This window comes from Ctenocephalides felis, unplaced genomic scaffold (genome assembly GCF_003426905.1).
Source record: "Ctenocephalides felis isolate EL2017-DRISC unplaced genomic scaffold, ASM342690v1 CF-g0.4_SCAFFOLD_01886, whole genome shotgun sequence".
Classification (NCBI taxonomy): domain Eukaryota; kingdom Metazoa; phylum Arthropoda; class Insecta; order Siphonaptera; family Pulicidae; genus Ctenocephalides; species Ctenocephalides felis.
Genome location: NW_020538040.1, coordinates 19,618,751 through 19,644,381, shown reverse-complemented (window position 1 = coordinate 19,644,381; position 25,631 = coordinate 19,618,751). Strand labels below are relative to the sequence as shown.

The 25,631-nt window shown below is 30.7% G+C and overlaps 1 protein-coding gene across 1 annotated transcript in view; it reads left to right on the top strand.

The window, feature by feature from the left end:
- LOC113374727 (long-chain-fatty-acid--CoA ligase 1-like) overlaps positions 1 to 25,631 on the top strand; it is a 42,119-nt gene that overhangs the window by 13,399 nt on the left and 3,089 nt on the right. The window contains exons 3-6 of the mRNA XM_026614700.1: positions 19,586 to 19,709; positions 20,978 to 21,247; positions 24,930 to 25,064; positions 25,548 to 25,625. Of these exons, the coding sequence (XP_026470485.1) occupies positions 19,586 to 19,709; positions 20,978 to 21,247; positions 24,930 to 25,064; positions 25,548 to 25,625 (607 nt within the window). The remainder of the gene's footprint in view (positions 1 to 19,585; positions 19,710 to 20,977; positions 21,248 to 24,929; positions 25,065 to 25,547; positions 25,626 to 25,631) is intronic.

Sequence of the window (25,631 nt, the reverse complement as noted above, 5' to 3'; positions counted from 1 at the left end):
TTGTAATTTTTCATGTAAATTTACGTTTTAAAGCCTTCCGCTAAACGTGTTGACATACCTTAGAAAAAAATTATGCGTGCGTATGTATGTGTGGATACAATTTTTAGCCAACGTTTTCGAGAGCACAGATCAACCGATTTAAATGATTCAAAAAGCATTCGATTCCTATTCATAGGGAGATGTGCTGATTAGTTTTTGGCAAAGGCGGGTCCAGCCGTTACGAAGATACAGGGCAAAGAGTGCAGAAAATAAAAACTTTCTGTTTGTGTTGGCAAAACAATTGCTTTTGGCAAAAAAAAAATTTTTTTTCAATTTTCTTTTTTTTATATCGAAAACAATTCAGATTTATTATAATTTGAAAAATATTCTTCAAAATTTCATTGAAAACTCAACAAATTAGCACTATTTCAGCTACATTTATTTAAAGAAGTTGGGATTAGTAAACCGATATAGTAGTATCACTAATACTAGAACTTTTATTCAATTGTTGGAAAAACTATTGTATTCTATATGTATATCGATGAAAACTATAAATGTAAATTTCTTGAACATTAACTACCAGTTGATTTATGAATCTTGAATGTTATAAATTTTATCAGACATACAAACATTTAGACAGACAGATCAACATTCATTTTGAACCGTTATAAAGTACACATTTCAGTCACGATCGCGATTTATTTAGAGCGTGTTATCAGAAATTCTGCGTTTTCGACTCAAATCAACTATCAGGAGCAAATAAATTTTTTTGGAATATAATAAAATCAGCAAAAGTCATAGTCATAGGGATTAGTTTGATATTTGACACTAAATGGTATACGAATTTCTAGAAATTATAAAAAAATATAATTCTTCATACTTTGAATATCATGAGAAGTAGAATCAGGAGCAAAAATAAATTTTAAGCACAATTAGTAGTTGACTTCTTCAATCTGAAATAGTATTTTCCTCTTTTTAAGTACAGAAATATAAATGCTGTTTGAGCTTTTTGTAAATTTCAGTTAGATAACTGTATTCCATTAATGAATAGGAAATCCATTATCCAAAATATCATAACTAAAAAGTATCAAGAATAATAATAAAAGAGAGAGCGTTTTAACTTCCAGTAGGATAAGTTATAGTAATCGCAAAAAAATCAAGAGCACATTAACGATTTGAATGATTCAAAAAGCATTCGGTTCCTATTAATGGGGAAACGTGGTGATTATTTTTTGGTAAAAGCAGGTCTAGACAGTAGATTCGAACATACGTGGCAGAAAGGGCAAAAAATGAAAATTCAGTCCTTGAGAGAATGGAGCGCCCGATTTGAATGATTCAAAAAGTTTACTTCTATGACTTCCCGTAGGGTAGTCATAGTAATGGGCCCAAAATCGTTAATGAAAATTTGTGCATATCTTCACGTTTTGAAAGTTTCTGAACATTTTGGCATACCTCAGAAAAAAATACAGGTGTGTGTGTGTGTTTTGTATGTCCGCATTTTTTCGTCCACGTTTTCGAGCGCGCGGATCTACCGATTTGAAAACATTCGATTCCTATTGATAGGGAGATGTGCTGATTAGTTTTTGGCAAAGGCAGGTCCAGCCGTTACGGAGATACGGAGCAAAGAGTGCAGAAAATGCAAATCGAGTTCTTGAGAGAACGGAGTATCCGATTTGAATTATCTAAAAACATTCAATTTGTAATGATTGGAAGAAGAGATGATTAGTTTTTGGCAGAGGCAGGTCCAGCCATTTCAAAGATACAGAGCTAAATGTACAAAAAATTGCAGTTTTTGAGAGAACTAAGCGTCCGATTTGAATGATTCAAAGAACTTTCTGCTTGTTTTAACAAAATAATTGCTAAAAAATAAAAAATTCAAAAATTTTTTTTTATGTTGAAAATAATTCAGATTTAAATTTTAATTCTGACTAAAGTTCTAACATACTTTGAACAAATAATATCAGCTGTGCATTTCAGTTTATATAATTCTTATAAATATTAGACAATGTTACAATATTTGTTATAATCTATTTGAAAACATTTAATATTCCTCGAACATTTCGTTACGGTACGGAAAGTTCCAGCAATTTGCCTTAAGGCACGATGCCATACACAACTAGTATTTATTTAATTTATACTCAATTATCAAGAAGCATATTCCATTCTCAGTATCGCATTTAAATAACGTCATTCCTCTTTGAGAAGCAAAGTTAGAACAATATTTATGAAGCCTTCGCCAGGCAGCTTCAAATGGTGAATAATTAAGGGATTTCAAATATAACTCACTTAAGTATAAATAGAACGGCATTGAGTATATATTCGATACGCAAAATATTGAGTGCATTTATGTGTTATATAATATATTTGAAATATATGTCGAGATGTGCGATCCCAATGTGTTTTATTGAAAGACGTTCACCGAAGTTTAAAATAATCATCTCGTGCACCAGGAGAGGCATCTCACTCACTCTATCTATTTATGGAATAACTGAATGGACATGCAATGTAAATCGAATTTTGCCAAAATTGATTGTTAGGGGAGACTGGGCACCGTTGTGCCAGGTTAGTGACAGTCGTCATAGCTGCTAAACTATACTGATTTTGAGTTGGAGTCCAAAGGGAAAAGATGAAGTATGTTTGTTCGAGCAAGTTTCCATTATTGCATTGAGTCAGCGCTCTACATTAACATGATGTGTAGACCGAATTGTTTTTAATTGGCCAAAAGTAGGTTTTCTTTCTTTTAATAATAAATGTTACATGTATACAGATAAATCACTTTCTTTCGTTATTTTGCTGGAAGTTAAACATTAGTAGTAGATTACCAGAAATTAGATTTGTTTTAGGGGAAGTCTCCTAGTGGCGGACACCTAAGGTTATTTATAAATAAATCAAAAAATATTTCACGAAACATTATGAGATATGTTAGATGACAAAGTTAGAAATCAAACTAAATTAACAAAACCGCAATCTTTGCTACTTAATACTGTCATTAATTTAATAAGTAATTGAATATGTAATTAATACTGTCATTCAAACTTTGGTATCAAAAAATATGATTTTAAACAGTGGCACCTAGTACCAGACATTTCAAAATAACCTGCATTGGCTACATATGTAGCCATCTCCACGCTTTGAAATGTCTGCACATGTGTCTTTGACGAATATTCTTAGATATTGCAAAAAAACGTCACTATTCATCCACCCTTTTGGCTGGGCCACACCGACGATCTCAGCAAAAAATATGATTGGTATAAAAAAATATGATTTTAAACAGTGGCACCTAGTACCGGACATTTTAAAATAACCAGCATTGACCACATATGTAGCCATCTCCACGCTTTCGAGTGTCTGCACGTGTGTCTTCGACGAATATTCTTAAATATTGCAAAAAAGTCACTATTCATCCACCCTTTTGGCTGGGCCACACCGACGATCTCAGCTGGTGCATTCACCATGGGCTTTTCATTCTTTGACTAGGAAATACGAAAAATGGGGGTATGTAGTGACCGTTTGTACTCATACAGAACAAAATATATAATTGGAATAAATTATGTAAATTCTCATAAGAAATATCAATATGTTTACTGTCCGGCACTAAGGAACGGCTTAGTGTCCGGTGCTAAGGGACAGACATGTTCGTTCATTTGGTGGTACCTACTAAAATTGTTTAAAATATCTAATAATATTCTACTATTTTACAGATAACAATCAAGTACTACTTTTATTTTTGAATGCCACTCAAATGTAAATGCATAAATATACTAGAATTACTACAATTGATATTTAGGTGACGCCGTGATTTTGCGCCTAAAACAGCAAACGGTTGCTTCCGCCGTGGCCGTGTGCGTCACCGGCGAGGCTTGGCGCGTGATTTTGTACCTGTGTGCCCCCCATGCCCCTTTCACTTGTATTTTGAAATGAAAAGATTTATACTCGCTTAAATAATACGTGTTAAATAAAGTGTCCGGTGCTTGGTGCCGTCCGGCGTTACGAGACTTCCCCCTATGTAGCGTTGTGTTACATATTTCTGATAAAGTTGTTGTAAACCATTTTGGTATTTATAACTATTGTTGTTTAACCTATTTTTATGCTTGTCACAACCGTCCCTCGGGTGTGGGCGGTTGTGGCACTCGCTCTTTTCTTGTATGATATGATTTTATGACTAATCAATCCATCATATTTTAGGACAGTATTTCAGTACTTCCTTATAGACAAATGTTCAAATTACCATTTAATTCACTTTTCTTCCAGCTAACTGGTAAAGTAACAAAATTATTGCCGATGAAAAAAGTGCCACAACCATACCCTGTCCCCTCTATACGATAGCAATGTGGTGAAAACAAAAATAAAACTCAAATAGTAAAGAAAATGGCAATACATTATACACTTCAAGTAACACAAAACTCTTATTATTGCAATTATTTGAATGCGAATAGGACGCGCATAAAGTGAGAATCAATTATCTCATAGACTTAGTTAACAAATTATTTTTTAAAAAATATTCTACCAACAGCTTAATCCTTTTTCAATTGATTTATGCCTTCCAAGAATTTTTTTGCATATATATTTCGCAGGTGCACTGTTTATAAACACTGTTATCTTGTTGGATATTCGATATATTTAGACGAATTGAATCGCGTTTCGGTATTTTGCATCGTAAATGAATTGTATCCAAAATGATATATGAGCTAATTAAATTTATATTATCCAAAGTGTTGAATGACTGTAAGTGATACTCTTTCGACAAAATGACTTTACCGACGCCTCTTCACAGGTCGAGGCTATTTGACCAATGTGCCTTTGGCAAAACGTTTGATAAATATTTATTTATTCATTAGAAGATCAACTTGAAGTCATGATAAATATTATTTTAGATCTATTTTATAGAGTCTATAAAATATTATAAAAAATATATATGATGATGTTTAAAATTGGTGGATTTTTTATCGTTTCATAAATAAGGTTCATTACTAATATAATTCTTAATCAAATATCTGTTCGCATTACTGTCTCATAACCTAATGTCATAAAAAGTTTAGTGAATAATATATCAAAAATAGTTTTTTTCTGGTATTATTTAATATCTCTTGTATTTTCTATATACATATATCTATTCACATTACAGTCTTTTATTATCCACAAATAAGCCATAACAGCATTTTATTATCTAATAAGCAAATGTTTAATCAATTGCGTAAAATGTTGATGATTTTGATTATTATCTAGAAATAATAATCTTTCCCCATGGAATACTTATCGATTTGGAACTTATTGATTTAAAATTGATTTAGAGCAAGTTTAGTGGATAATACATCAAAACTATTTTTTTTTCTCATATTTTTAACTTACCGTAGGATAAATTATAGTAATGGACCTAAAATCGAAAATGAAAAGTTTTGCATATATTCACGTTTCGAAGGTTTCTGAACATTTTGGCATACCTCAGAAAAAATGGATGTGTGTGCGTGTTTTGTATGCCCGCATTTTTTCGTCCACGTTTTTGGGCGCACGGATCAACCGATTTGAATGGTTCAAAAAACATTTGATTCCTATTTATAGGGAGATGTGCTAATTAGTTTTTGGCAAAGGCAGGTCCAGCCGTTACGGAGATACGGATCAAAGAGTGCAGGAAATAGAAATTGAGTTTTTGAGAGAACAGAGTATCCGATTTGAATGATTCAAAAAACATTCAATTTGTAATGATTGGGAGAAGTGGTGATTAGTTTTTGGCAAGGTATAGCCATTTTGAAGATACAGAGCCAAATGTACAAAAAATGGCTATTTTTGTGAGAACTTAGCATCCGATTCGAATGATTCAAAAAACTTTCTGCTTGTAAGAACAAAACAATTGCTTTTGGGAAAAAATATTTCAAATTTGAAAAAAAAAAAATTTAATTAAATTAATTTATTTAGATTTTAATTTTAATTCTGGCTAAAGTTCTAAAGCTCACTTATATACTTTAAATAATTAGTTTCAACTTTGCAATTCAGTTTTCATTTTTTAGACAATGTTGCAGTACTTATAATGATCTATTTGAAAACATTTAGTATTCCTCGAACATTTCGTTACGGTGCGGGAAGTTCCAGCAATTTGCCTTAAGGCACGATGCCATACATCACTAGTTTAATATTTCTTATGCAAATCGTCTGATTTTAATTTGTTTGGATATAATATCCAGAATTTTAGCTTATTAGAACGATTTTATAAGTAGTTAATTATTCCCTGTCAAAGATGTGGTTCAGATGTTATTTTTTCTTAATTAATTGTATTCCTAATCCTTACGCGTATGAAAGATGAAATTTGATTTGATTTTATTTGAATTTGAAAGTTAAAGATTGATCGTATAGGATCTAGGAAAATTTCATTTGGTATTTACTAATGTAACTACTATTAATAATAGTCTATCATCTATAATGTCTTTGTCATGACATTGTTCCACAAATTGTGATAGTAATACTTTCAAGTTCCTAATATTATATCATAGAGTAGATGAGAATTCAAATTAAATGCGATTTGGAAATGAAAATTCAAAACTGGATCGGAAAAAAATTGTATGAAGAGTTCTTGTACTGCATGATTTATAAAAGATGACAATTATATCATAAAAAATGAGTAACGATTTTAGGGAAAAATATTTATAATAAAATTTTATATTTAAGATGCCATAGAAATGAATGAAAACGTTTAGAATATAAAATGTCGGTCACGATGCTTAAACCTAAAAATTCGAAATTAAATTTATGGTTAAAGCAATTTAAAATCTGCCAGATCTTTTTTAAAAACAATACCCATCATGCGGTCACGACACTCTGAAAATAGTCCGACAGTAATATAAATTTAACTCTCGTAATATTTTGATTTGTTCATCATGTGACATTAGTCCTCGTGGTCGCGAATCCCGAAAAATAAAAATCTGCAACACGTTCGCCTACGCCAAACAGTAAACAAATATTGCCAAGCAGCCAAATTTTTCGCTAATGATATATTAACTTGACGAGGATTTAACATAACAAGACGTTAATGACACATTTTGATGCCTGCTATTAGAAAAATTTAGCTGAACGATTTAGAAGATTAATGCTTTCCGTAATAATTACAGGAATGTCTATCGAACATTTTTTCTGAAATTGCGAACCATCATTTATCAGATTTTATGGGATCCAGATTTTTTTATAATATTTGCTATAAAATGTATCTTTTCTCGTTCATCCTGTGCTGAATCCAAAGCTTCATTGGATTCTGTAACATGTGACAAAATGATTTTATAAACTATTGGTGCATGGCATCGTACCTTAAGGCAAATTACTGGAACTTCCCGTACCGTAATTAAAAATCTTGGTACGGAACCCAAAAAAGTTTACACAAAATGTGTACACATTATTAAAATCTCTATAAAATATGCGATAATTTGATGTACGTATTTTCAATGAACATTTCTGACTGCCAAATGACATTTTTTTAACTTATTTTTATTGAGAGTCCATAACCGCTGGACCTGCTTTCTCAAAAATTTAATCAGTGTTCATCTTGTCAATACAAGTAAAATTTTTTTTGAATCGGACGCTCCGTTCTCTTAAAAACTGAGTTACAGTTTTTGACACTTTTCGCCCCGTATCTTCGAAACGGCTAGACTTGCCTTTGCCAAAAACTAATCAGCACGTCTCCTTATCAATACGAATCGAAAGTTTTTTGTATTATCCAAATCGGTTGATCGGTGTTCCCGAAAACGTCGACAAAAATTTGTATCCGCACACACATACATACATTCATTTTTTCTAAGGTATACCAAAATATTCAGAAACCTTTGAAACGTAAAGATATATAAAAATTTTCATTTCCGATTTTTTTGCGATTACCATAACTTACCCTACGGGAAAAGCTAGTAAGGGATAAAATCTTAAATAATATATTAATTCTCTGGTTACATTTTAAGTGTAGCCTGATAGTTTAGGGGCCAATTCTGCGGTAACATAGCCGACAACATAGCGTTATTATGGCAACGCTATCCTTTCCTTCTTTCTTGGTACTAAAAACTGTATAAATGCTATCTATTTGCTGTGCGATCGGGCGAATTTTACATATAAACAAACCTAGAAAGAATGTTATCGTAACTGCACCTTTGTGATGCGCATTTATAACATATGGTTTTAGGTGTGAAACACCTGATCATACAACAAATAGATACCATTTTCAGTTTTTAGTACCAAAAAGGAAGGATAAGATAGTGTTACCATTAATAACGTATGGTTTTTAGGGGGGAGGTAGGGGTTTGGCAAAAATCACAAAATATCACGTGGGGGAAGGAGGGGTATAGTAAAATATTACGTGTATTTATGTTTAACCCGAATTTTGTAAAAAACGCAAACATCTTCAAAAAAAAATTCAAAAATTTTATAATTTTTTCTCGTAACTAAAAATACACGTGATCTTTGGTGGGGGAGGGGGGTATTTTTGAATATCACCACGTATCAACAAGGGGGAGGGAGGATCCAAAAATCCTTAAAAAATGATCACGTGATTAATGGACGCCAGCTTATTGGCTAAGTTTCAGCAGATCCTTAATGAATGTACTAAAAATTATATAAACTTTACCTTATTAATATTTTACTGTAGTAATAAGAAGAATATTTTACACATTGAGAGCACAATTGCAATCAAGGGCGGTTTCAAAAAAAATGTTTTTAAACATCTCTTGTATGGGAAATGCACCAGTTTTAGTATTTTTTATTCTTATGGGTATATTGATAGCATTAAAAATACGAGATTGCATTGAATAAAGCTCTTAACTTTCTTCACTCGCTTCCTCGCTACTTCAATTACAAATAACGACCTCTTTTCAATTTTTCTCATTATAATTTTACACAAGATTTTTTCGAACAGGAACTTCTTTATTCTACATATTTAAATTGCCGTTTAAGAGAAAAGAGGCTGTGACAGATTGACACACGTTCATCGGAAAATATTAATTGGATTCTTCCTTATTGACATGTTTTAAAAAGAACCATCACTTTTTTCGAAAGAAGATAAATGTTTCATACTCGATAGAGGAATATTAGATTTTTCAACAAAAAATCACAGTTATACATATATTAATTTTGTGTGTACGTACCTAATGGTTTCCACAGTTCGTTTGTCGAGCAGGTTGTAGCTACAAAATAAAAAGTTCTCATTTATGCTTAATCCTTCCTTTCGATACAGATGTCGTCTCTGGACGACATGCATATGACGTGCTGCGTGTACGGATGTCGACCCTGGAAGACATTGAGAATTTTATTATTTTATTGTAATTTCTAGTTCGTTAGAAGCGTAATTCTCAATTTTTTGAACACATTTTTAATCAAAAAATATCTTAAAATCTTATAATATAAATATACTCCTGAGGAAAGCAATCTCAAAGTGTAAGGGTTAATATGCAAATTAAATTAGGAGTTACAGTATCAATATTATTATATTTTTATTTTTCGAAAAATATTTGGAACAATTGCTATTTGCAATTAATATGGTTGTGTGAAAATCAACAAGAATGCTCCCCGATTTAGAAATATATTGTAATGAAAATATTTTTTTACAAGAAATAAATGCCCTCCCTTATCCTCTCAACAGATGCTAAATCATCTACAATACTGCTTCCAATTTCTCAAGGGTTTCAGTTATTTATATTTCTGGTCTACAAATCAATTTGTCATTCTAAACGATTTATGAGCGATAGGAAGTCTGTAGGATCATGACAGTATCATGTCGACCAACAACTTGTTCAAAGAAAAAAAGGAAAAATTCTCAGACGTAATAGATTTTGTTAGCAAAAAATATTTCATCATCACCTATAGCCCAAGGTCAGTTATTTATCTGGCTTATGCTTCTAACTTACACGTGAACGAGATGGAATTTTGCTTAAATTTAGACACAACGCTGGTAAGATTAAAAAAAATATATATCTTGACTATCTTCTGTGCATTAATCAATGCCTCAACTATATAAAATGCGGAATTTTTGGTCATATTTTGCTTTACCTATGAGTACATGGTAGCATTAGAAAAAAACATCAACAATTACCTGCTTTCGAGAATAATAAAATGCAAATTTTTGATCCAAGACTACTTATGTATATTCTAGGATTATATGCTCAAACTTTACAAATCCATCTTCAAAAGTAAAACTTTTGGTGGAATATCTTGTTCGTGTCTAAACTTCTTGATTTTATCTTCCAACGTTAAAAATTTCGGTGGAAGACGTAGTACGTGACAAACTTTTCAATTTCATTTAGAAAAGTTGAAGCTTTTGGTAAAAATAGAAGATATGAAGAATGGACAACGGATAAATAGAGGAATAAACATATGAATAAACAATTTAAATAACACAAAGGAAATATATTAATAAAACTGTGCTTAAACTAAAAAAGAGTACAAAATTTTAAAAAGTGCATAAACTTATTCTCCGTTTTACACGTTTTCGATCTTACACGGTTTTTGAAAATATTTTTTTTTAACGGGATTTATTTACTTTCTGTGGGGCGAGTTATAGTAACGGGCCGAAAATCTAAAATGAAGTTTTTTGCGTTTCAGATGTTTCTGAACATTTTGGCATACCTCAGGAAAAATTAATGTGTGTGTGTATATGTGTGGAGACCATTTTTCGTCTACGATTTCGGGCGTATGGATGAATCGATTTGAATGGTTAAAAAAACATTCGATTCCTATTGATAGGGAGATGTGCTGATTAGTTTCTGGCAAAGGCAGGCTCTGGCTTTACAGAGATGCGGAGCAAAGAGTGCAGAAAATGGAAAATCGCGTTTTGCTAAAACGGGGCATCCGATTGGAATGATCCAAAAAACATCCGATTTGTAATAATGGGGAGAAGTGGTGATTAGTTTTTTGGCAAAGACAGGTCCAGCAGTTCCGAAGATATGAAGCTAGATGTGTAAAAATGACAGTTTTTTGAGAGTACGAAGCATCCGATTTGAATGATTCAAAAACATTCTGCTTGTGTTGATGAAACGATTGTTTTTGGGAAAAGAATTGTTTTTTTTTTTAATTTTAAAAAATATTTTTTTTTAATATACGAAAAATATTTTTTTTGAATATCGAAAATAATTTGGATTTTAATTTTAATTCTAGCTAAAATACTTCAAATAAATAATTTTAACTTTGCAATTTAGTTTATATCATTCTTAGAATTATGAGACAAGATTCTTTATTTTAACTCCCCTTCGAAGGGGATCATTAAGTTTTTTTTTTTTACTTTTCATATAAACTTATATGAACATTATCGTCCAATTTACAAGCTTTTATATTTTGTCTATAAAATACGAATAATGAAAGTTACAGAATTTATAATAATATATTTGAAAACATTTCATATTCCTCGAATAGTTTATTACGAGAATACAGGATTTTAGTACGGGAAGTTCCAGCAATTTGCCTTAAGGCACGATGCCAAACACCACTAGTTATTCTATGAATGAAGCTAAAATTTATTAAAAGCTTTTGATTTGACAAGCGAATTGCGAGATTTATATGAAGCGGCAGCATCTGAGTGGAAACGGTTAATATTTATTTTTGTTCAATGCGCTTGTTATATTGAAAACTGACATAAGGGGCTTTTTATAGTGGTTTTCGTTTAGCACGGTTTTTCTATATAAGAGTGAATTTCTAGAGTTACACGGTTTTTTATGGAACCTATCTTTCGTGTAAAACGGGGGATAGATGTATAAAGATAAAATCGTTGATTTGTTTAGATAGAATAACAAAAACAATATATTTAATTATCTATTACTAATTAAGATGATTCAATATCTAATATAATGAGATAATTATCATGTTGGAGCTATTGACCAGCTCTTGGTTCATTATAGGCTGCTTTTTATGATGATTTTCGTTTAGCACGGTTTTTCCATATAAGAGTGAATTTTTAGAGTTACACGGTTTTATGAAACCTATCTTTCGTGTAAATCGAGGTATAGGTGTATAAAAATAATATAGTTATTTTGTTGAAATAGAGTAACAAAAACAAAATATTTTTGTATCTACTAATTGAGATGATCCAATATCTAATATGATGAGATAATTTTTACCTCGGAGCTATTGATCAGCTCTTGGTTCACGATAGGCTCCTTTTTGAAATGGCGCCAAAAAGAAAAATTCGCGGCGGGAACCAATTCGTCGTTTTGAATCCCGCGGGCCAATAGATCTTCAGTAGCGGCAGGACGTACGCTTAGACGTTTGACTTAAGTAATAATAGCTCACCGAGCTTGCTCTAAATTCAAATTGTCCCGCTCGGATACATAAATATGCAAATAGTTAAATACTAATTATCATAAAAACAAGAAATTATTGTAAAAGTTAAATATTTGTTGTAAATGAAAAATCAGTGAAAAAGTTGGTTGTTTAAAACCTTAAGACCATAAAAGTGCATCAAGGAGATAAAACAAGTGGACTAAAATATTTGATTATATAGGAAGTGTCTTTATTACAATTTGTGCAATTTCCAGGAAATATCTGAATTAGTTCAATTTTAGTTACCTAACCTGTCAGTGATGTAAGATCGTGAATGAAATAAATGTTAGTGATGCAACAGTTTATTATCACAAAAAGTTAACTTTTTGCAATTGTTGATTATACCAATTTTTACATGATTCGTTTTTGCCAGAATTAACATGGCAGTTTTGCGTTTCATTTTTATTGTGTCAGTATTTGGATGAAAGTTTGCAATAAATTATTTTAACTTTCTTAGTGGTTAAAAATCATCCAAAATGCCTTGCTGTGGGTGTTGCACTTTTCCAGCACCCATTGTGCTGCCAATTGATATGAATAAACAGAGTGCTGTTTTGCCAGTAAGTTAAATAATTGAATTAAATATTACATTCGAGTACATATAATACAGGCCAACATAGAAAATGGTGCAAACGATTTTAATGCTGTTTTTAAGTATATTTGGGGCGCTATGAGCTTTAGTTTTCAAGATATGATATATATATGATATATAAGGAATGAAAGTACAAAATAGTAATACAATTCAGAATGTTATTTGAATGAGATATACCTACTCGTACATACAAACTTACAAGACCCATTCGGCCTTAGTTGACACTGTGAAAAGTTCTTTTCCGTGACGACCTAGAATGGACCTGGTTTCGGCAACTTTTTTCCAAGTTCCAGACTAGAGCTGATACAAAAAACATGGTTTGCAGATTTGAAATCAGCGCAAAAAATACTATAAGAATCAGCTCTAACATTTGATGCACCAAACAAAACAATTTTTTTGTAGGCCTGTGTAATTAATAGTAATTTGTAATTTCATTATATTGCAACGTGTATAGGAATTAGGCAATTACTATAGGTATAATTTGTTCTGGAATTCTAAAATTTCTGGTATACTTGAAACATATAATTTTGTATACTTCAACTTTTATAATTATTAATTTCAACAGTATATTATTAAAAGTTTGATAATTTCAAAACTATGCGGAATTTTGGTATTTATAAACGACTACCACGATCCTAGTTTTTAAATACTTTTGAAGCTGTTGCACATAAAAAAGATGATGTTTTTCCCACATAGTGAAATATCATAAAATCACATTATTTTGTTGTCATAAGCAATCAATCAATTTCTAATGCAATAAATTACCCGTGTGGAAATTGCGAAGATGAATATTGATAGAAAGCCAATTGACTGTATAATTTATAATGATGGCAAGTGCTCTAGATGAAAGAAACATCTTTTTTTTTATTGACTGTTTGACGTCATAATTGTCTTCAATTCTCCCTTGTCTTGCATTTTATTTTCATATATTCTCGTTCATACTTCAAACAAGTATATTTAACAAGATATTTCTGAAAGAAATATGATATGTCTCACATTTTTCACATTCTTTTCTATCCAATAAGCAGGCCACTCTACTCTTAATTTTTACTTCAGAATCATGTCAAGAAAGTAATTTTTATAAAAATTTACTTACTCTTTGTAGTACTCTCTTTATTATATTACTTCAGTCCTAACTCTAGCCTCTTCTTGTCTTGAAGTTGCAGTTCCCATGAAACAATTTATCCAACAAATATTTATATAAAACAATTTATGATGCAACATTGTGTGGTAATAAATAGTTTGGATAAACAAAATATCTGTGGCTTGTGATTTAATTTGGTTTCCTGGATGTTTTCCAAATTTCACTACAATCGCGATTTTCGAATTATCCGCTCGACCTTCTCTTTTTCGATGTATTTACCTTGGTAAATGAGACTATTCGTTTTTCTGAACCATAAAGGACCAATACAGAAGATTAAGCTAAATTGAATTTATTTTGACTTATTTATCAGATTATAAGGAAAGCCAATTCAGTATTTTGATTGTTTTTATGGCTAATTATAAGTTCTTTAAGGATCCGTGCTCATTAATTTAAAAAAAAAATCCTATTTCTTGCATATATGATATAAGGTTGTTATCTTTTTTTCGACTAATTGAAAGTCTAACTAAACAAATTGAAGACAAAAAAGCTCATTTTATTATATTTGCAAATGGTTGATTTTTTTTAGTTTGATATTTATATGGAAAATGTTTTTTTTTTTGCCAATGTAGTGAGGGTGAGTGGGTATGGTTGTGCCACTTTTTTTTATCAGCAATAATTTTGTTAATTTACCTTAGTTATATTTAAATATGTAACAAGAAATATCTTTGTGAAATCTTTTTTCTTGTATTGAAATTTCCTTTCCTTTTCTCTTTCGTATTTTGTCTTAGTTCAATTAAATGTTTCTTACATATCCAGCCTTTCAACCGAGAAAGACATCATAAAACTTGTCACAAAATAACAAACAAAGTGATTTATCCGTATACAAGTAATAATTATTATTAAAAGAAATCGAACGAAATAACTTACCTTTGACTCTTTAAAAGCAATGCGGTCTACAGATCATGTTAATGTAGAGCACTGACTCTATGTAATAATGGAAACTTGTTCCAACAGACATACTTCATCTTTCTCCCTTTGGACCATATATCTCAAATTCAATCTAGTTTAGCTGTATGACGACTGTCTCTATCGCACCCAGCCTCCCCTACTATTCTTACAGAAAAAAATGACAACAAACGACAACTTAATACATATATACTATCACACGAATAAAATAGAAATACTAATTTTAAGCGTCAAACCTGATGCGTCTTGGTATCTCTCAGGAATTAAAAATTTCCCATAGTATAATGTTTAAACCAATTCCCTTGTGTTAATTATTGAAACCTGCAATTTCATGAAACAAACTTATAAATTGATTCATATAAAAACAGATACAAAGTCATATGAATTCTGAACTTTGTTCATTTTGTTGAAGCATTATTGTACTACTTAATGCAAAAAGCTGATGATGGTTTTAATGTTAGGTTTATAAAGCAAGAAGTCGAATGATACGTGTCAAAAGATATTTATTGACATGTATTAAGTCTGTTACTACATTGAGGATACTTTTAAATAAAACCATTATAACATAAATAAAAAATGCGATATAAAATATGCGCAGCCTTTCCTCTTCAATGTCGAGTGATCTATATACGATCTATAACCCAGTCTATTTTAAAACTTTAAATTGAAATTTGCATATATTTCGGAAGTCGATATATGAAAATATACTTTGAAATACCATGTGTAATATTTCATATTCCTTCATTTTCAATATACATAACCTACGACGAAAACGGTGTTTATCTTAACGGTTTTGTTTGTTATTATTTACCGCATGAAAATATTTTTGGCAAGAAATCTAAGAGTGTTTCCCATTAGACACGTGTATTTTCCACTAGCATCTTGAGTTTATTTTTTAATATACATCATAAAAATAGATTAAAGAATAGATTTATTGAAAAATCCATTATAGTAAAAAATACATTATGGCTGTCTGTAAAAAGATTTTTTAAATATATAAACTGTATGTATATACTGTATAAACTGTATATATGAACACGTTCACACGTACCTCATGAAGATAATGAACAATAAAATAATGAATTTATAACTTTTATATAAAAATAACAAGAAACTCTTCTATTTAAAGACCTTTGTTTATTTATTTATTTATTGAAGTAAAACTTCTTTAGATGCGACTAGAGTGTAAAACCGTACAGATGCAACGGAATTGCGTTACGGCCGAGTCGACTGCCAATGGTTCGTCATTCGCTCTCGATGATATCATTTTTATACGGGTCGATTGTGATTGATCGTCGTATTATAAGCGAGGCTTCTTTGTATGCAAGACTTTGTACGTGCGTACGTCACCGAAAGCGTGAAGCATATTGTTCATTTTTCGGTGTTTCATGTCATTACATTTTAAGGTTAAATAGTAGTACAAATCTTGAGTTAATAAAAAATGTCTGGATTTGAAGAATATTTTATTTCGTTCCCCATAAATAATTATAGTGCAAATAATAAAACACATGAAAAATCTGTGCCGTGTAAGAAACGTAAGTTTATTGAAGTAATTTGTATTATTCAAACATTGCCATTTTCCTTTTTTCCCTTTTTCCCCGTATCTTCGAAACGGCTAGACCTGCATTTGCCAAAAACTAATCAGCCCGTCTTCCCATCAATAGAAATTGAATGTTTTATTTAATCATTCAAATCGGTTGATCTTGAAATCGTAGACAAAAATTTGTATCCAAACATACACGCATACACATATATTCATTGTTTCTAACTTTTTTTGTAAGATATAATAATATTCAGGTTGTATAAAATATTCAGAAACGTTCGAAACGTAAAAATATGCAAAAATTTTCTTTTTCGTTTTTTTGCGATTACTATAACTTACCCTACGGGAAGTTAATAAAGATGAAATATTAAAGCTATTTTTTATGTGCTTTTAGATAATTGTAAAAATTGGAATAAAATAAATTTTTAAAGCATATAAATGGCTAAGTTGTTAATATAAGGGCAAATAAATACATACAAAAAAAAATCTGCTAACCAAATGAATATTACTGAATAGCCGAGCTAATTTCTCTTTATATTATTACTCGACCTATATTATTACCAGCCCTCTTATGATAATTAACATCGTGAGATTTCTCTTCATAACAACACTTGTTTCTGAAGGACTTTTGTATAAATAAATAATAAATATCCTTCGATGTATTTTCAGAAAGACCGTAATAGATTCGTTCAAAGTACATATTTTAAAAAAATATCTTCATAGAATAGATATAAATGTTTAATGAAGCCGTATATACATGCAACTGGACGAAGCTAAGGGAATATTTTATGCATTCAGAAATAATTAGGAGTCATACTATTCTCAACTCAATTATATATATATATATATATATATATATATATATATATATATATAAATTTATTTGAATCAATACAAAAAATGTGGTTTCTTAGCTATATACGTATATGACTATAAAATAGTACATATATGTATATGTACTATTCTATGGTTGAATTAAATATAAGTGTATCGATTTACTAGATATTGATATACGACAAATATTTTCCTGAAAAATTATGTAGTATGTTATTTAAAACTTATTTACTCATATTTGATAAGCTTTTTTAAATTATTCACTATTAATTTTCCGAAGGATAAATTACAATCGGATTTTCGCCAGAATATAAAAGCCATTTGATGAAACTCGATAGCAATACGATCAGAATGGAATTCGCGAAAAACTCCAGAACGGAGTATGAAATTTAAAAACCATGTGAAAGATATTATTTGGAATCGATACAAATAACATGTGTTTTGAATCATTCAAATTGGACGCTCCGTTCTCTCAAAAACAAGTGCTATCTTTTGCACTTTTTTCCCCGTATCTTCGAAACGGCTGGACTTGCTTTTGCCAAAAACTCAGTCTCTCCATCAGTAACGAAACGAATGTTTTTTGGACCCGTGTTCCCGAACTCGTCGACGAAAATTTGTATCCGCACAGACACACATACTTAAATACACATATATATTCATATTTTCTAATGTATGCCAAAATGTTCAGAAACCTTTATGCAAAAATTTCCATTTTATTGAAGTTTTGATGAAACTTTATGATGGTCTTAATGAACATCCTAAAATATTATGGGCCTACAAAAAGCGATTTAATTATAAAAATTCACCGAAGCTTAGAATGCCACTTACGCCTAGTTTTACAACATTTTCGGCGCTTTATGTATGCGGTATGTCCTTCTTCAGGAACTTAGATTGACTTCAAATACTCTTATGTTTAAACTTTAAAACACCACGAATCACAAACATATTAAAATAAACACAATTAACAAAGCGTTTTAGATGTTTACGTTTCTGGGAATATCAAACTACTCACAACCAGTAGTAACTACTTAAAACCATGTAAATCTCATAAATATTAAAAATTCTTAGGAGTGGAAAACGGAATGTTTCGAGTTTAGAAAAAGAAAATCTTAATAATAATAGAGATCTAGAATATGTGTGGGTCTAATCATATACTGGAACAACTTTGTCAGAAAATATTTTAATCTGAAAAGACAACCATGCAATAAATTAATATGTTATACAAGTTTATCAATTATTGCTTCATTATCTGTTAATTTGCAAAATCGGTATAAAACATTAATAACAATTACTAATTAATTGCGAAAAAAGGGTGCTTTCAAAACATATTTTCACAATTCATTAACTCTGAAATTACTGGACTTGAAATTCTTTTGATTAATTACTTAAAAGGTTGTGTAAGATGATTATCAGAGAAGAAATAAGAGATTATGAAGAATAATGAAAGGGTTCATTTTTATAATTCTTGCAAATAATTGCCCATGAAATTTATCTTTAGCATTGGTTGTATAATGTAGCATTCGTAAAATTCCTTTGAAATTAAAAATAAGACATTGGATCTGCTTGCCCCCTGACTATCCCATTTCACCCTGTTGCACATTTAGCTCCGTGTCTTCAAAATGGCTGGACCTGCCTTTGCAAAAATCACCACTTCTTCCGATCATTACAAATTTAATGTTTTTTAGATCATTCAAATCGGATACTTCGTTCTCTCAAAAATTCGATTTCTATTTTTTGCACTCTGCTCCGTATCTCCATAACGGCTGGACCTGCCTTTGCCAAAAACTAATCAGCACATCTCCCTATCAATAGGCATCGAATGTTTTTTGAACCATTCAAATCGGTTGATCCGTGCGCTCGAAAACGTAGACGAAAAATTGCGAACACATAAAACACACACACATACACACATCAATTTTTTCTGAGGTATGCCAAAATATTCAGGAACCTCTGAAACGTGAAAATATTTTCGATTTTTGGCCCATTACTATAACTTACCCTAAGGGAAGTTAATAAAAAAACACATCTATAATAAGAAATTAATTGACTGGGAATTTTACTGAACACAGTTCGATAATTGTTTGATTCGTGTTATGTGTTGAGATATATTTGGTTTAGACAGTAAAATTACTTCAAGTCAAATTGGACCTTTGTGCCCCGTCCTACTAGAGTACAAATAACAGAATTATATTGAGATATTTGAGTATGAAATTCTAAGCACATACAACGTTAAGTAATTAAGAATAATAATTAACAATTAAATATAAATTGTCAGAATCTTTTACATTAAATTATATTATTTTATTTTTCATTGCAGGGCTCTGAAAATATTCATGTATCGCGATTTTGCAAAGAAGCTGAAGAGGGCAAATATATTTCTTACATTGATGAAGATACAAGGACGCTGTATGACACCTTCAGAAAAGGGGCCAAAGTATCAAGTTAGTATAATGACGATTTATTAAATTTATTTGGGATAGATAATATTGAAATTATTATCATTACTATAAATATTAACATTCATATTTTATATTGCGACGACATATTATCGCACAAAAAACGAAATGTAAACATATGTATAGTCCAGTCATTTAAGCTTAAATTTAGGTAAGAATCTCGGAATTCGAGATACCCAGCTGTAAGTTTGCAAATATTTGTATATTGACACCCTGAAGTTGTACACATGGTAGGGTGTCAATACCATATGTAGGTTTTGAGACAACTTTAGAGTGTCAATAACAAGTATTTACAGACTTACAGCTGGGTATCTCGAATTCTGAGGTGAACTTACTACTAATAAACAAAACCTAATGGAGAAAAGTTAGAATGAAGGCATCCGCAGTCCCAATTTTGTATATTTTTGAAAATATGGTAATACTTAAGTTCATATTCAATATCATTAAAAATCCATCACGTGATTAATGGACGCCTCCTTGGTTAAACGTAGCGATTCGATATATTTTTACTAGAGTTTTTATAGAGTTGCATGTTTGTACTCATAATTTTATAATCAAAAGATATATCTACTTGATTTAAATTTAGCTCTTGTTAGCAAAGTAACAAGTTTATTATCTTCTAAGATCAACGAGCATAAAATCCACTAATTTTCATATTTTTCAGCTTGTTTGGGTAGCAGAAAAATTATTTTTAACACGTTAATTGCCATGTCAGTCATATTAGACATATATGACTGGCAAATTGACTTGAAAATTTCTTGACTTGTAGAAAAAATGTTTTGATATAGGGCCATGTTAGTCATTTAGGTGTGACATAAAAAGCAGTGTTTTTCCAGGAATTTTGGCAAACTTTGGCTTTGACACATTAAAATTTCTTTGATACATTTTTAACTAAATCATCTAATAAAGTTACCATGATCCAAGTAAAACATTTCTGATATTATCGTGGCTATTAACGTGTTAAAATGGATGAAAATTGTACGGGTAGTAATAATAAATCCAAAATCTTTACGCTGCTTCGATACAACCGATGTTATTATACATTCTGGTGAAACTTGGAAATTTTAAAGATTCAAAAATTAAAATTGATTTCTCATTCCTTCCGAAATTTAAAACAGATGGTTATTTTCTTTGCGAAAACATAACTGTTATTTCTAGTTAATATCCCTCGGTGAATTGTCTGATTTAGTATTACTCGTCTACTCGATCAAAATAGAGTTGATCATTTATTTTCAATTATATATTATTTTCAGATAATGGCCCATGCTTGGGATGGAGAGAAACGACCACATCACCGTACACATGGTTAAATTACAATGAAACTTTACTCCGAGCCAGGAATTTTGGCAGTGGACTGGTCGGATTGGGATTGAACCCAGGACCAGAAACATTGATTGGAGTGTATGCCCAAAATTGTCCAGAATGGATATTGACGGAACAAGGCGCCTATTGCTACGGCATGGTGATTGTGCCATTGTATGACACATTAGGACCCGAGGCTTGCGCTTTTATCATAAAACAAGGTAAGAAATAGTTTTGTTAAATGGAATTTATCTAATAAGTTTCAGAATTGAAATTCTCCATCCGAGTGCAAATTATTACATCATCGGTATTACCTTCAGACATAAATTTGGTGATGGGTCAAATGATCTGATTTTTCTTTGCTCACTTTGATTCATATTTCATATAGGAACCTTATTCCTATCGGCACCCTAAAATATTCTAATGACTTAAAACCTATATACAGTAGAAGTTCTTTAGTTCGGTACCCACCAGTACGGAAATCCCGATAGTCCGGCATTTTTTCCGTAAATTTCGTTTTTTTTTTAAAAAAAATGTGCCTTTACAGCGAATAAAAATGATCGAGGGCTTTTAGAACATTTTCAGGGTGGTTCGGAATCATTCGGAAGAACTCGCTATTGTTCAGTAATTATTCTGTCCATGGTAAATTTCGTTTTGTCCATGTTCATGAACGAAGTATGTTGTACGAAATACGTAGCCTGCTTCAAAAATTTAAATATATAATTTAAAAGAACGTAAATTTGCTTTGTTGTATTTTCTATTGATTTTGTAGTTTAATTATTACCCTAATTGTCTGACCCGATAATCCGATAAAGAGGTCAGTCCCGGAGCAAGACGAACTAAAGGAGTTCTACTGTAATAGAAAATGTATCTATGATTTGTATTTTTGGGGAAAAAAAGACACTTGTAATACAAATAAATTGTACCAGATGCATTTTTTCTACTAAATTGGTATTTATTGATTTTATTCCTAAAATTTCATATTTCTGCCCCAATATTTAAGAAGCTTAAATTCTCTACACAACAGCATTAGCATACTGCGCAAATATATAAAAATAAAAACATTTTTATTGCTATTGAAATAACAATAACAGTTTTTTATTTGAATAACCAGTAAAGCTCCTAGTTGCTGATGATGAATAAATATTGTACAATTAAATTTTGCGCCAGTTTGCTCATTATTTCTTATTTGTATTTATATTTACACTTTGAACTTGATGATGAAGGCGTTTTATAGCTGGTAAACAAGTTATAATTATATCTTTCATGTTGTTACTTTAAAACGATTTCCATTCCGAGCAGATAGAATGTAATAAAAACTATTGTATTATTAAAAATTAAAAATAGTATAGGGTAGAGCGGTGTTTAAAGGGCGGCGGGTAAAAAGGTCTACCTCCATTATCTCAAACATAAGTATAGAATGATTTAATAATACTATTTTAAAGTAGAAGGCAACAGAAGTGTAACCAATCGCTATCAGGAGATAAAGGGTTATGTATCAATATTTATAACAAAAGTTTTTTTTCGTTGGTAGTTTTTTTTTGGCTTTGAGGAGGTTTTTTTATTCAGTTTACTATATATAATTCTAATTTTTCTGTATACGTTATTTAATTGTTTTACAATATGTATTGTTGTTTTTCAGTTAGATGCAACAGTTTTTTATATAATATAAAATCTTACATGTGGGTGGAGTAAACAGTACTAACTGAACCATTACCCTGGCAAAAAAGTAAACAATCAAATAGTATATAAAAAAACAATTTTACAAGAGATAAATTAATAGTTGTTTCATCTCGGCTCAAATATTTCTGACGAAATACCAGGTCAAGGTTATATGCAGTTTGATCTTTGTGAAAAATGTGTCCATGAAATTTTATTTTGGTTTAATATTGTATCTTTTATTTAGTTTTTCTCCAACGTTTAAAATTACACATTAGATCTATTTGCCTCCTGGCTATCCCTTTTGACCCTGCCTATGGGGTAGATGATAAATTTTAGAAAAATATTGAAAAAACATTTCTGTAATTAAGAATTAACTAGAAACTTTACTGAATATAGTTAGATAGTTATTTGTTTGATACGTGTTTTGTGTTGTTTTCATAGATAAAAAACAAGTATAAATATAGTTGTTTTATTTGGTTTAGACCAGTTGTCGGAAATCCGGGGTAAACTACTCCAAATGGGGTAAAAAACAATATTTGAGAGTAAAAAGTATGTATTTTTAATTGATATTTACAGTATTTGGTAATATCAACTTAGACAAAAAAAAATTGCGGTCATAATGAAAAATGTTCCCAGACTGCTGGTTTAGACAGTATAGTTACTGAAAGTCAAATTGGAACTTTGTGCCTTGCTCTGCTCTATATAGTGTGCAATATGTAGGTGAAGGATTAGCTATCACAAAAAAGGAGAATTGCATAAAAAAGTAATATAATTATATTTGTAATAAAAATATATTAAAATGCAATTGGTATCGGTATAATAAATTGTGCAATCAATAAGATTATCATTATCTACACTTATATGTCAGATTTTTCAAATTCACGGCTTATCGCGTTTTGCCAGTAATTCAACACCATGCAAAATATTGATTGTAACCAGATACGACCGCACGAGCTTTTGTTAAGTTAACAAAAGCTATAGTGCAGGTGTTCATTAATGATCTCCGATGCCAGTATAAGTTACGGCAAAACAAAATTTATTGCAAGTTTATCAGTTGTTGGTTCATTATCTGTTAATTTACAAAATCGGTATCAATTATATTTTTAGAAAATTATTTAATGGCCATACGGGTTGCCGCAATGCGTAGGAACAATTTACAAATAATCTTTATGCGGGTTGTTGTTTATTTGGTTTAGACCATTTCATTTTCTACCTTGCAATGGGAATTTACCATTTGCAAATTAAACGAACACATGCAATCAATTTCTAGAGATCAATCGTACAATTGTTTCTATCTAAATACTTCATATATTTAACTTCCCGTAGGGTAAGTTATAGTAATCGCAAAAAAATCGAGAATTAAAATTTTTGCATATCTTAACGTTTCAAAGGTTTCTGAACATTTTGGCATACCTTAGAAAAAATGGATGTGTGTGTGTATGTTTGGATACAATTTTTCGTCGACAATTCGGGCGCACGATTGCGATCAAAAATAATCATTAGACATATGCACATCAAATTATCAGATATCTTATAGAGATTTTAAACATGTGGACTAATTTTCTTACATTTTTTTTGGGTTCCGTACCAAGATTTTTAATAACTAATTTTTAGTAATTAACCATTGATCAATATCTATTGATTATTAATTTTTTTTTGCTCTATAATAATATTCAATTCAGGTACGGGAAAGTTCCAGCAATTTGCCTTAAGGCACGATGCCATGCACCACTAGTTTGTTATTCATAATGAATTCATTACAGCATTTAAGCGTATTAAGTATTTGTTATTACGTGACCGTAACTACGCTCTTGTGTCGAATCGTTTTATTTCCATATAAATACATCGAAATACCATTAATTCGTTTCAGCACTGTTATTTTTATAGGTTTTTTTAAATTAAAAATAAATTTAATTGTTATTAATATAATTATTGTTTTTTCTGTGCATTCATGATATAGCAGAAATGAGTTAGCGTGTTTCGTTGAACCCCCAACTGCAACTTTTTCAGGGTGAATAATAGTAGCCGGATTAAGTTTTATTATCTCTATACCTACAAGAAGATGAAAATACTTAAAGAATTAGAAATTGAGTACAGTTCAGTATAATAGACATTGTTTACAAAATGTATATTAGTATCGATAAATTCCACATTTTTATGCATTTATTACGTATCAAGTACTGTTTTAAGTTCAAGTTGAGTTTGTCTTATATATACTTAATAGAATTTTCTATATTGCAGCTGAAATATCGGTCGTGATTTGCGAAGATGATCGGAAAGCTGGTTTATTACTGGACAGATCTCCTCGATGTCTCAAACGACTGGTCACAATCAAAGATGTTCGCCCGGCCACTACCCAAAGAGCCAAAAATTTAGGTAAGTGAACGTAAAATTATAATTTAATAATCGTTGATTAAATCACAGCTAAAGTCGGTGTTATTATTATTAGTGCTCTGATCGAAGGTGATTTAGCACATCTCATTTTTTTTCTATTCTAGAAGCTATTTTTTATATTTCTGCTTCCATTTTCCATGTGCTTTATCTTGGACTAACACCATATATTTTATTTCCTTGTGCTTGTTCCGACTGTCTGTATTTTCCATTCTCTTCTTATATTTAATTACTTTGTCAGTTGCTACAATATTAGCGTATTTGATATTCTCCACTTTTCTCCAAGACCATATATCGATTTTGGTGTTCTGCTATTGGTCAGAAGGTTTTGTATTTTTACAGTCATTTGTTGTCCTATAGTTTTACTTGTTTATTTCAGGATATATAGCCAAAAGGCTAACCTGAGCCGCGTTTGAAATGATGCTTGTTATCAATTTCCAACTAATATACAATCATATTATTTTACAGGCATGGAAATATTGCGATTTGAAGATGTTGAAAAAACTGGAGCAGTATTAGGACATAAAGAACAACCGCCTAAACCGAGTGATT